The sequence below is a fragment of the Lycium ferocissimum genome, chromosome 9 (genome assembly GCF_029784015.1).
Source record: "Lycium ferocissimum isolate CSIRO_LF1 chromosome 9, AGI_CSIRO_Lferr_CH_V1, whole genome shotgun sequence".
NCBI classification, from domain to species: domain Eukaryota; kingdom Viridiplantae; phylum Streptophyta; class Magnoliopsida; order Solanales; family Solanaceae; genus Lycium; species Lycium ferocissimum.
The window spans coordinates 29194817-29208623 of NC_081350.1; the positions used below are offsets into that span (position 1 = coordinate 29194817).

At 36.7% G+C, this 13807-nt stretch overlaps 1 protein-coding gene across 1 annotated transcript; it reads right to left on the reverse strand.

The window, feature by feature from the left end:
- Positions 1-11787: 11787 nt before the first annotated feature.
- Positions 11788-13488, reverse strand: LOC132031767 (uncharacterized). The gene is made up of 5 exons (XM_059421679.1): positions 13234-13488; positions 12524-13141; positions 12362-12430; positions 12033-12100; positions 11788-11818 (listed from the first exon to the last, which is right to left on the reverse strand). The coding sequence occupies exons 2-5, from the start codon at positions 12788-12790 to the stop codon at positions 11788-11790; spliced, it is 435 nt and encodes a 144-aa protein (XP_059277662.1). The 5' UTR covers positions 12791-13141; positions 13234-13488.
- Positions 13489-13807: the final 319 nt, after the last annotated feature.

Consider the following 13807-nt stretch of genomic DNA (forward strand, 5'->3'; position numbering starts at 1 on the left):
GTAGAGGAAGATCTAGAATATAAAGTTTATGGATCCTCCAACAATCTCAGGCTAATATACAATATTAACTAAATTAAGCCAAATATTTATTACTCCTTCCGGATCAAAAAGAGTGTTCACTTGGTCTTTTTGTAAAACTTACACAAATAGCTACCTTTGTTCACTGGGTCTTTTTGTAAACCTTACACAAATAGTTACCTTTGTTCACTGGGTCTTTTTGTAAACCTTACACAAATAGCTACCTTTTAATAGGTTCTAACAATTTATAGCTACAAGTTGCAAAATTACAATTCGTAACTGCTTTTGTTGTATTTCTGGTCATTTTCACGTTTTCGAAATACAGCGAAATACAACGAAATACAACAATCGCTGTTGAGTCTGGTCATGTTCGCGTTTTCGAAATACAGCGAAATACAAAATTCTTTGTTGAGTCTTGTCACGTTTGCGTTTTCAAAATAAAACGAAATACAAAATCGCTGTTGAGTAACAAACGGCTGTATACACTGAAAATTGGTGTGAAAACGGCTGTATACACTGAAAATACACTTGGTGGGCATGAAGCTAAAACGACAAAAACTTGGGGATTATGGGGTAGCACATTTAATTAAAAAGGGTGGGGTAGCTATGAAATGTAATTTTGAATAATATAGCTACTAAACTTAAATATTAAAAAAAAGGTAGTTACTATCCATAATTAAGTCTCAGGAGTAATTATGGCAAGTAAAAATTCCGGTCTTTTTTTCTTGGGTAAAAAAAGTGTCCACTAATCAAATCAAGAAATAATTAACCTTATTTTTTCAGATTTGCTCCAATTAAGTATTATGTGATCAAATCTCAATGCCTATTTAATTAGGGACAGTTTAGTCAAATTACCTATTTTTGTGTAGAAGTTAGTATTTTCTTAAGGAGTGTGCAAATGGCTAAGTGGACACTCTTTTTGGTCCGGAGGGAGTAATATTTAGTAACTTTTTAGTATATAGTAGATAATATATAGGGTACAACAACAACATACCCATTGTAACGCCACAAAGTGGGGCTTGGAGAGGGTAGAGTGTACGCAGACCTTACCCCCACCACGTAGGTAGAGAGGTTATTTTCGACAGACTCTCGGCTCAAAGAAAAGTAAATCACAGCAGTTCGGAAAAAGAATTAACCGAAGTAACGAATGGTAAAATGCTAAATAAAGCATGACAAAACTGTCTGGAAAAGGAAATAATAATGTAATTATCACAAAATCATATGACAATCGAAGTACAAGACGCCATAGATAATTATATGAATCAAAAATAAGAAATTACATGAGTAATACGAAGCGTGACACGCCCTGATTTTTACTTGTCGAGAACTCCTATTGACACCGTGAGAATGCAAGTTCGATATGAAAAATCGTGCTTGCACTTCGCCTTTTTTGTGGAGATTTAGGGGGATTCTCTGTTTTTCACGAAAAAAGTGTTTGAGGGATTTTTAAATATTTAAATTAAGACGATATATGTGTCAATATCCAATAGAGCCTTCATGTCTGTGCCTGAGATTGGAACTAGTGTTCTCTTCTTCAGATATAATGTACGCCGTTATATTAAACAATATTATGGTTCCCAGAGAGCTGATTCATACAATCTCTATCCTGTTGTGTTGACTATTTCCTCTGAATTAGACATTCATGCGACCCCCTTATAGTTTATGAAATTGCGTTATGCACCTAAATTTCGTAAAATCCTTGCACGCACCTACTTTTCTAGTTGAAAATTGTTCTTCATCTCACGCACCATACAAATTGATCCCTGCAAAGACCAAAAATATGCGTAAAAATGCCGTCAATGATTAAAAATATCATTGAACTATTCCAAACGGGATAACCTTGTCTTGCATTTTATTTTTGGCCCAAAATGCCCCTCAATGTTAGTGGACAATGCATTTTGGAGCTACTTGATTAACGACGACGACATTGTTGAACCAAAATCGAAACATATGATAAATTTATCCAATTTTGAATATTTCACCGGCAAAATTGGCCCTTTTCCCAGCTGATAATGAAAGGAAAGAAAAATGGCATCCCTTTTTTTTTTTTTTTAGCAAGGGTATAGGTACCCATAGTAAAAACCCTCCAGTTGAGAGCTCATCACCTTCTTACAAGTTCTTGTTGTGAACGTAACGAGAAGTATGTTCGTCTTCTGCTAATATTTTTTTTTAGCTTAATCCTACTATTTCTATGAAGTTCTTTTCAGACCCTAAACTGACACTAGAGACTCCTTTATTTACCCCCACCCCCAAAGTGATCGTACTGACCCTAACTTTTCACCTAGGTTAAATTGGAAGATGTGAATGACATTTCCCACTGAAAGCATGAGAAAAGATGTTTAGGGAGAATCAATATATATATATATATTTTTTTTTTTTTTTTTACGTACACTTCCTCTCATTGTATTAGCAGGTATAATAATAATGTATTTTAAAGACATGAAAGCCACAAGAAAAAGCTCAGAAAGGGAGATGTACGTGTATCATCTAGGGAATTGGGTTAGTGGTGAGAAAAGCAGAGAGAGGCAGTCATTTCTTGCAAATTCACAAGTCTCGAAAGGAAATGAAACGGGAAAAATAAGATTAAACAAATAAAATGAAGATGTGAAGGGTAGCTTTTGCACAGCTTCTTGTGTTGTTTTCATGCATATCTCAATCTAGATCTTGGGTCCCCCCCAGTACCCCCCTTGGACCCCTTTCGTTTGCAGACACTCTGGCAGTATGTTTTGACATCTTCCATGAAAAAATTGGGAACCAAAACATCACCACCATCATAATTCATGTGACTAGTGTTATGTGTCTATGTATGTATATTTTGTACGTGAGAGAGAGAGAGAGAGAGGAGCAATAATTAACAAGAAAAGATAGGGAAAACGAAAGATCTGGTCTGCTTGGGTAGCAAGAGATGCTATTAGTAAATGGAAGTCGGTATGATTTTAGTAGGCATAAGAGGCGGAGTTAGGATTTTACTAAAATGAATTAAAATATAAATAAGTACACATGAGAAAATGATTATGGGAATTTAAAAATAGTTTTATATGTAAAAAAAATTTACCTATCATTACACAGTGTAATTTTCCGGTAAAAAAATGTCAACTAGCTTTCCTTGCACAGAGGTGGCTCGCCGTGTTAGGTTTTTGGGTTTTTCCCTCCTATGTGGAATTGGATTAATAAAACCCAATCCAATAAGGTTTTTGGGTTTTCCCTTCTTGTGTGGAATTGGATTAATAAAACCCAATCCAATTTGGACCAGGCTAATTTTGCCCAAAATTTCCTCTATATAAAGGATCAATTTAGGTCTTACTTTGAGAACACAAGAGTGAATTCATAGCAGCCATATAGAGAGAAAAAAGTGAGAGACAAAGCAGATTTTCGTCAGAGAAATTTTCTTTCTGAGCGAGTCGGTTTAAATTGCGTTTCTCGATTCGTTAACCGATGGATCGTGTTGAAATTTGAACTGGGGGTTCTTAACATCTGGTTCTTCGATTTCAACGATGGAGATCGGATTTTGTGGTCTGTAGCTCTAGTTTTCGAGTACGAATAGTAGCTCATTTTTTGGAGTGATTTCTCTCTTTTCTTCACTAGTTTTGGTGCTATCTTTTATGTAATGTTGCTCCGTGCTTGGCTTTGTTGTTGTAGCCATTTGGAGAACATTTTTGTAACTCTTGTTGTTTATAGTGGAGCTTTTGTGGGCCGGAGGTCCCGTGGATATTTCTCTTCACCTTGAAGGGTTTTACCACGTAAATTTGGTGTCTCTTGTTCGATTTATTTTTGCTTGCTTTCTTTATTTTATTGTTGGTATAGTTGCCGATTTCCATTTGTCTTTAGTATTTATTGTCTTCTCTTGGTTCAAATAGTGTGGGAAGTTTCGACTTGGGTATTTCTTCCGCTGTTATCTCGTCGTGCAATTTGGTTATTGCTTGTTTCTTCTCGACAAAGTAGTATCAGAGCTTGTGATTGTATTTGGTTGTGTTGATCGTCTATTTAAATGATGGAGGCAAATATGAGCAAGATGGTTTGTTTAAATGGCAGTAATTACCATATTTGGAAAAGCAAGATGAAAGATCTTCTATTTGTCAAGAAATTGCATTTACCTGTGTTTGCTTCTAAGAAGCCCGAATCTATTAAAGATGAGGATTGAGAATTTGAGCACTTATCGGTTTGTGGCTATATTAGGCAATGGGTTGAAGATAATGTTGGAAATCATATTGTGAATGAGACAAATGCTAAAAGCTTGTGGGAAAAGCTCGAGACGCTTTATCTTCAAAGAGCGATAATAAGTTGTTCTCCGAAACAATTGATGAATATAAGATACAAAGAGAAATTTCTATTTCTAATCATATCAATGATTTTCGGGTGTTCTTGATCGTATGTCTGAATGGGTGTCAAGTTTGATGAAGAAATACGGGGACTTTGGCTTCTTAATACTGCGGACTCTTGGGAAACTCTTCGAGTTTCTTTGACTAATTAACTTCCAGGTGATGGTGTAACTATGGAATATGCTAAGAGTGGTGTTTTGAATGAAGAGATGAGAAGAAGATCTCAAGCTTCGTGTCTTCAACTTCACACTCCAATGTTTTGGTTCTTGAAGACGGGGGAAAAGTAACTTGAGGTCGGAATGACAGAGGCAAAAGTAGAAGCAAGTCAAGATCCTCCAGGTAGAAGAATCTTACATGTGACTATTGTCACTTGAAAGGGCACATCAAGAAACATTGCTACATGTTTAATGGAAACCAGAAAAGGCAAAAGAAAGAAGACGATAATGAAAATTGTGTTGCTGTTGTTGCTGAAAATGATCTTCTTGTTGCTTGTGGTAAAAATGATATCAATCTTATTTGTGATGGGTCTACCTGGTTTGTGGATTCAGGTGCCACTTCTCATGTCACGCCAAAGAAGGAATTATTTTCTTCTTATACTCCGGGTAATTTTGAAAATTTACGAATGGGCAATGATAGTGAGGTTGAGGTACTTGGTATTACGGTTGCTTGAAAAGTAATAATGGTTCGAGATTGGTTCTTAACAATGTCAAGTATGCTCCAGATGTTCGGCTGAATTTAATTTCTGTAGAAAAACTTGATGACGAGGGTTATGATCAAACCGTTGGTGGTGGCCAGTGAAAGCTAATTAGAGGTTCAATGGTTGTTGCTCGAGGTTACAAGATGTCTGACTTGTACTTATTTCAGGGCTCCATTTGTAGTGACTCAATAAATTTGGTGGAGAATGATACTTCATCAGAGTTATGGCATAGAAGGTTGAGTCATATGAGCGAGAAGGGAATTGATAATTTGGCTAAGAAAAATTTGCTTTCTGGAGTGAAACAAGCAAAGTTAAAGAGATATGTTCATTGCTTAGCCGGGAAACAGAAAAGAGTTTCTTTTCAAAGTCATTCACCTTCAAGAAAGCATGATTTGCTGGAGTTGGTACATTCTGATTTGTGTGGTCCTTTTAAAGTAAGATCTCGTGGTGGTGCACTTTACTTGGTGACTTTTATTGATGATCACTCTTGCAAACTTTGGATATTTCCTTTGAAGTCCAAGGATCAAGTACTTAATGTATTCAAGACTTTTCAGGCCTTGGTTGAGAGACAGACAGGGAAGAAACTAAAATGCATCCGCTCAGACAATGGTAGTGAATACATTGGTCCCTTTGATAATTATTGTAGACAGCGGGGTATTCGCATCAAAAACTCCTCCAAAGACTCCTCGGTTAAATGGTTTAGCGAGAGGGATGAACGGAACTTTAGTTGAAAGGGTTAGATGTTTGCTTTCGGATGCTAAGTTACCGATTCATTTTGGGCGGACTATTTAATATCGTCGCTTATGTTATCAATTTATCTCCTACTGTTGCTTTGGATGGTGATGTCCCTGACAGGTTTGGTTTGGTAAGGATGTCTCTTATGCTCATCTAAGAGTCTTTGGGTGTAAGGCCTTTGTGCATGTTCCTAAGGATGAGAGGTCAAAGCTGGAAGTTAAAATTAGGCAGTGTATCTTCATTGGTTATGGTCAATCATTGGTTATGGTCAAGATGAATTTGGCTATCGTTTCTATGATTCAATTGAGAAGAAACTTGTTAGAAGCCGTGATGTTGTGTTCTTTGAAGACCAGACAATTGAAGATTTTGACAAAGCTGAGAAGATTGATTCTCAGAGCAATAAGAGCATAGTTGATGTTGACCCAGTTCTGTGACTATTGCACACCGAAGAAAATCTTCAAAATAATGAAGATCAAGTTGATAATGAAGATAGTGATCATGTTCAAAATGCCCAGCAAGATGTTGTTGATGCTCCAGGGGAAGATGATGTGGTTGGTCAGCAAGCAGCTGCTATTGATGTTCCAGAGAGTTCTCTCAGAAGATCTATTAGAGAGAAAGTGCATTTATCTCGTTATTCTCCCAATGAGTTTGTACTCTTGGTCGATGGGGAAGAAATGAAAGTTTTGATGAGGCCATGGATAGTGAAGAAAAGGAAAGGTGGTTTGATGCTATGCAAGATGAGATTAAATCCTTGCATGATAATCATACATTTGATCTGGTTAAGCTTTCCAGAGACAGAAAAGCTTTGAAAAACAGGTGGGTTTTAGGGTGAAACATGAAGATGGTAACCCAGTTCCACGGTATAAGGCTAGATTGGTTGTCAAGAGCTTCAATCAGAAAAAGGGAGTTGATTTTGATGAAATCTTTTCTCCAGTTGTGAAGATGTCATTAATTTAGGTTGTCCTAGTCTTGCCTGCGAGTCTAGATTTAGAGTGTTGCTTGATCGCCGGGATGGCGGTTTCCTCCACATAGTCGGGAGGGGGAGAATTGTTAGGTTTTTGGGTTTTCCCTTCCTATGTGGAATTGGATTAATAAAACCCAATCCAATTAGTTTTTTGGGTTTTCCCTTCCTGTGTGGAATTGGATTAATAAAATCCAATCCAATTTGGACCAGGCCAATTTTGCCCAAAATTTCCTCTATATATAGGATCAATTTAGATCTTATTTTGAGAACACAAGAGTGAATTCATAGCAGCCATATAGAGAGAAAAACGTGAGAGACAAAGCAGATTTTCGTCCAGAAATTTTTTGCTACAGCAGTCTGCTTTAAATTGCATTTTTCGATTCGTTAACCGTTGGATCATGCTGAAATTTGAACTGGGGGTTCTCAACATCTGGTTCTTCGACTTCAACGGTGGAGATCGGATTTTGTGGTCTGTAGCTCCATTTTTCGAGTACGAACAGTAGCTCATTTTTGGGGGTGATTTCTCTCTTTTCTTGGCTAGTTTTGGTGCTATCTTTTATGTATTGTTCTTTCCGTGCTTGGCTTTGTTGTTGTAGCCATTTGGAGAACATTTTTGTAACTCTTTTTGTTTATAGTGGAGCTTTTGTGGGCTGGAGGTCCCGTGGATGTTTCCTCTTCACCTTGAAGGGGTTTTACGGTTTTACCACGTAAATTTGGTGTCACTTCTATTCGATTTATTTTTGCTTGCTTTGCTATTTTATTGTTGGTATAGCTGCTGCCCAGATTTTCATTTGTGCTAGTGTTTATTGTCTTCTCTTGGTTCAAATAGTGTGGGAAGTTTCAACTTGGGTATTTCTTCCGCTGTTACCTCATCGTGCAATTTGGTTATTGCTTGTTTATTCCCGACACGCCGTGGGGTGGGGCATTTGACAAAACCTGGTTGTTGTGAAAAAAAAATCTTTGCAGTTGAAGTGGAAAAAATGTGCTTAAAGCTGAAACTATGTTGGACAAAAATTTCACATGGAGCATTTGTAAATGTTGAGATCCAGTGTTTGAAATCTTAAAAAATTAAGGAGGATTTAAGTGAAAAAATAGTTTTCACGACTAGCAATTTCTTGTTCTAATGAACTTTAATTTTCTTTTCTAATTTCAATTTAAATATGTTGTTTTTATCTTGTATCCAATTCCAATATCGTGGTAACGGCTAAGGGTCAAAAATACCCCTCTATTTTGAAAAAAGGGCTAAAAATATCCTCCGAACTTATTTTGGGTCAAAAATACCCCTCCCATCCTTAAAGTTTTCAAATATACCCCTGTCTTGACGGAAATTATCCGCCAAAATAACCCGAAATCATTCTTTAAACCCGCTCCATCATTTAAACCCGACCGAACTAAATAATAACCCATAAGATCCCCTTATTCCCCCAATACGTAGGTATGAAGCTTGAGAGAATTGGGGGAATAAGGGGATCTTATGGGTTATTATTTGGTTGGGTCGGGTTTAAATGATGGAGCGGGTTTAAATAATGAATTTGGGTTATTTTGGTAATTCCGTGCCGAGGTGGGTATATTTGAAAACTGGGATGACGGAGGGTATTTTTGACCCAAAATAAGTTTGGAGGATATTTTTAGCCCTTTTCCCAAAGTAGAGGGATATTTTCGACCCTTTTCCCTATTATTAATGTATTTCGCTGGACATAAATATCATAATTATTAATTTGTCATAAACGTACGAGTTCAATAAAAAGTTAGAAAGTGCCTTTGAAAACGTTATGTAATGCGTTTCTAAAAAAAGGCTCGTCATAAATTGAACAGTGCTCCACAGTACAAAAACACCACTGAGATTCAGGAGAAAATGAAAATCCTAGTATGCGTTTGGCCATGAAAACCAAATATTTTTCACTTTATTTGGCATTTTGGAATTGGAATTGTGTTTGGTTATAGTTTTTACAAAAAATATTTGGTTGTTTGAATGTATTAAAAGTGAAAACAAGTTTTTTGGTGTTTTTCAAATTTTCATGGCCAAACGCTGATTCGGAAAAAAAGTGAAAAAAAATTCCGTAAAAAAGTGAATAATACTCCTGGCCAAACGGGTCCTTAAAATCTTTTAACAAGGAACAATATTATAAAATGAAACTTCTGTATAACTTTAATCTAAATTGAAAATGCAGGTTTGCTTTGTGCTTCGCTTAATCATGTAGTATGCCTTGTATCTTGAATTTATATAAAATCTCCAATTAATTATACTTTCAACGGAAAAGGCTTAAATATGCCATCGAACTATTGGAAATGACTCATTTATGCCACTCGTCAATAGTTTGGCTCATTTATGCCATCGAACTACACGAAATGGCTCATTTATGCCATCGAACTATAGGAAATGGCTCATTTATGCCACTCATCAATAGTTTGACTTATGTATGTCATCGCTCGTTACCAAAATGACTCATTCATGCTATTTTTCATTAACGCCGATTTTATAATACAAGATATGACACGTGCCCTCCAATTAGAGATCTACGTCATTTAATTAAACTAGCCCAATTTTAAATACCAAATTAACAAAAGATTCAACCCATACACCCTGCCCACCCACAACCATAACCTAGTTGGAGGCCACGTGTCATATATGGTATTGTAAAATCAGGTTTAATGAAATATGGCATGGATAAGTCATTTTGGTAACAGACAGTGACATAAATGAGTCAAACTATTGATAAGTGGCATAAATGAGTCATTTCCTATAGTTCAATGGCATAAATGAGTCATTCCTATAGTTCAATGGCATAAATGAGTCATTCCTATAGTTCGATGGCATAAATGAGCCAAACTATTGACGAGTGGCATAAATAAGTCATTTCCGATAGTTCAATGGCATTTTTGAGCCTTTTCCGTACTTTCAAAGATGGTCCAATTGCCCCTCATCACCCATTCCCTTTCAAGAGTACTTAAACAAACATTAGAAGGAAATGAAGGGCGTTCGGAGTCTAAAGAGTATAAAAATACACGGTATAAACTAAAAGGGGGCTGCCTTTTATTTATATACCAAAACGGGTATAACGTGGACTCCTCCACGTTATACCCCAATTTTTTTTTTGCATTGTCAGAATCACAAAAAAAAAAAAAAAAAAAAAAAAATTTAATGGTATAACGTGGATCAGTCCACGTTTTACAACATATATTTTTTCCTCCCCAACGTTTTACAAAAATAGTTTGTAAGACGATGGCTCTATTTAAATCATATTCGGCTGTGTTTTTAATTAAAAAAATTTATTGATTTTTTTTAATTTTTAAAGCATACAGTTAATTTCAGTGATTAACTTAAACAAATATTTTAACATATGCAATAATTAAATATGTGTTATATATGCTAACATAAATAAAAAATAAAATATAAGTTAAATAAACGTCACACATTAAGTGAGTAGTAAATGTTAAATTACATACTAACTATTAAACGGCACAAGACATATTATATATTCTTGGAAGATTACATAAGGAAACAACGATTGTACAACTTAAGAAAAAACACAAAAACCAACAAGCAATAACAACTACTGATTCCTGTTGGGGCAGCGATTCTTGTTATGACCTGTTTGCTTGCACGTACTACACTTTCTAGCCATGCGAGCAGGAGCTATATCCATTTCATTCCTCCTTCTAGTTGTAGTCCGCGCTCCTGAAGTTCGCACGTATTCAGTGTTTGCAATTAAACTGAAGGGAGAAGGTGGCCAATATGCCTCATCACCCAACGGTGAAAAATTTCCACTGTACGTTTGGTTGTAAAACCTGCAACTGTAGTACTTGCTAACATAGGTCTTTGGTTGAATTCCGCGGATATCACAAAATTTAATGGCATGTGAACATGGCATATGGTAGTTTCTCCACTTCCCACACGAACACTTTTTCCCTTCGGCAGAGACTTTATGGATATTTCCGCCTTTACATTCGTGTGCAAATGTCAGAATCTCAAAGACCCTTTGTTTGCATTGTATTCTTTTGCATGTCAAGATGTATCTTTAGGGACCTCTCTAGTATTCATCAAACTTCTTTTCAACAAATACACGCGCGGCCAAAACTTTTTATCCGCAATCAACAAATCAGCAAGGGTGCTTCTCTCAATATTCATAGCAAGAAGATACGTAGTACCCCGAATATCAAACTCATCGTCAGTGGGTGCTTCAACATTAGTGGAGCGTTCAACAGTTGCATACATGTCAAGTGTCGCTATGCTGATATGATTGCTAAATATATCAGGACTTCGAAGAAATAACGATAAGGAGTCATCATCCGAAATAAAAGTTTCCTCGTAAATGGGAAATCCCCTAGCCGTAATTGATGTTGGATATCGTCCAGTGATAACCACTGAAAGGCTAGGATCAGTTATGGCCATTTTGCTTATGAAAACACGTTGTAGACGATCGTATTTGAGGGAAATTGGAAACCTTTGTATGGCTCCCGGACCACGGTTATATCTCACTGAACCTTCTTCGCACATAACTTCACCACCCCAATATAAATTAACTCTTACATAATTTTCCGCCATATTATTTTCAAGAGAATACAAATGTAAAAATGAATGGAGAATGCAAGAGAGAAGTGGAGAATTCTTGAAAAATGAAGTCTACAAGAGAGATATATAGAATACAAGAGAGAAGTGGAGAATTCAGACAGATATGCAGAATACAAATCTTAACTGGTATATAAAAAAAAATGTTTCACGGACCTTTGAATATCATAATGCTGATGTTGAAAAAATTTATTTAATGTTTGATTTTACGACTGCAAGCTTGATTTGACGATTGCATGGCAGATTTGACGACTGCATGCATTCTCAGCTTTAACAAAAAAAAAATTTACAAATTATTTTACTATTTTGCTTTTACAGCTGCATGCGTGATTTGACGACTGCATGGATTCTCTGGCGTAAAAAAAATTTCAAGAATCAATTATTGCTACATTAGCCGGCCAACGTTTACCAATTGAGAAAATGAATTGTTGCAAAACGTTGGCAGTTTTGCAGTAATTGATGCATGAAACTTTTTTTATACACATTATAGCTGAGAATCCATGCAGTCGTTAAATCTGTCATGCAATCGTAAAATCAAGGATGCAATTGTTTTTGTTGTAAAACGTTGGCAAGCATTCAAATGTGACCTTTATTCAAAACATAATATGTATACTTGAAAGGTTACATAACAATTGAGATTTGAGATAAATTCAATAATTAATAAAAATTCAATTTTTATAGTGTCCCTTGGTCCCCCGCACCCCCCCCCCCGCCCTCCTTCCGTGCCACATGTAGTTTCTTTGGCGCTCTCGTTTTGATCTACGTTGGTGAACCTCCGCCTGTATCACACCCTCATCCTGTAAATTCCATAAAAAATAGAAGTTATTTTTGTATGATTGGATTCCTTAGATAAATTTTCTTAGCAATTGATTTAATTGTCTACGTAAAATTGGACAGCATCTCCCCTGTAACAAGGACTTCCTCCAATACCATATACCAACACAAACAACCAAAGTAACCAAGACAAAACACCACATAACAACCACAAGTCACCATATCACTCCTTAAAGACTTCTTAATCTAATTTAATAGATAAACACTTTGAATAAAAAGCTAACCTGTGGCTCTAAAGTTTGTACATCAGGCACAGGAATGTGTGAGGATCCAACATCAAATGCCATGGGAGACTATGCAAAATAAATAATATAGACACATAAGATTGCCATTACATTAATGAAATTAAACAAGATACAAGCTATTTGAGTGGTTAGAATACTCACGTCAGTAAAGCTCAGTCTCCTCCCAATTGAAGAGCTCTGTCCAATGAATGCAGGTAAAGGACCTTCAGTCATCCCATAAGAGTTGCCTGTCTGAACACCAAACTGTTGGGCCATAACTGCGAGGCTAATATGCTCAGACGATGCGAATGCCTGAAAAGGCCCCTCACGTCTGATTACAGCCGGTGATTGGAACTCGGGAGCAGACGTCGATGAGCTGGACATACCAAAATCTATTATTGAGTAATATGCATCGTCAGTTGCAGGCATCGTTGAGCTGGGCGTATCTTTATCAAAATGAACCTCTTCCTCATTAACCAACTAGTGATCCACGGGACCTCGACCCCGTCTGTTACCTGCTTGGCATCCTCTACCACGCGCCGCAGGTCTTGGTACATTAGGACGTTGACGACGAGGAACTTCCACAGTAGGCGGCTCAACATACTCTGCCGGTGGTGTATAATTGGGAGCGAAACTCAACATTGTCCCCAGAGAGGCAGCAGCCATGGACTCTGTATTAATGTGGCTAAACATTTCTGCTAATTCCTTCACTTCATTACACTTGGTTGGATCTTGGATAGTCCCCTGAGCCAACCTGTTGGATTCTTGATGTCCTAAAGCCTAAAAAAAAAAAAATTTAAATTATAAAATTTGATAGTGGTCTAAGACACATATAAAGACATCAAACATCTAATAGAATGTAATGTACGTACCAGTGCCTCATGCCTGCCTGTCATGTGTTGGTATCCTTTATTCACATTATGCGTAGGATTTCCTATGAAAGTGCGCGAGTAACGTCGATACCAACAAAAATACTCTGATAATGACTCTGGGTCTTGAGTTTCATACTCGGCCAGAATTACCCTTTGTCGACGATTTTCCCACAAAAAGTCCGTTTGTATAAAATTTTGTTGATTCTCCACTATTATAGCATACCGCTTGTCACGTTTGTAATGAAAAGGATCAATCTCAGCACATGGTCCATTAATGATGGCCTCCGAATAAGGCTGCCACACAAACGACGATAGAAAGAACATAAAATTATATGATAATAAAATAAATAAATTACACATAAGCATAACTATTATATCAAAACGCCATTAACAACCATAATTATGATAAAATATCTGACCATCTATTAGGTTGTCCAATATATCTCTACATATGGGTAGCACAACACGTGCTTCATTTTCGCGAGCTTTACGATGAGTCCACTTTCGTGCAAGAGCCGTGTATGGATGAAGGGCCCTAGGTGGTGGCTGCATCGGTATAATTCGCCCTCAAGCC

What these genes read in the sequence shown, in the direction of transcription:
- LOC132031767 (XM_059421679.1), bottom strand. Translation starts at nt 12,790, where the DNA reads ATGCCTGCAACTGACGATGCATATTACTCAATAATAGATTTTGGTATG. An exon ending in TACAAACTTTAGAGCCACAG is followed by an intron (nt 12,101 to 12,361) that starts GTTAGCTTTTTA and finishes TGGAATTTACAG; the next exon opens with GATGAGGGTGTGATACAGGC. An exon ending in GAGCGCCAAAGAAACTACAT is followed by an intron (nt 11,819 to 12,032) that starts GTGGCACGGAAG and finishes ATTGCATGACAG; the next exon opens with ATTTAACGACTGCATGGATT.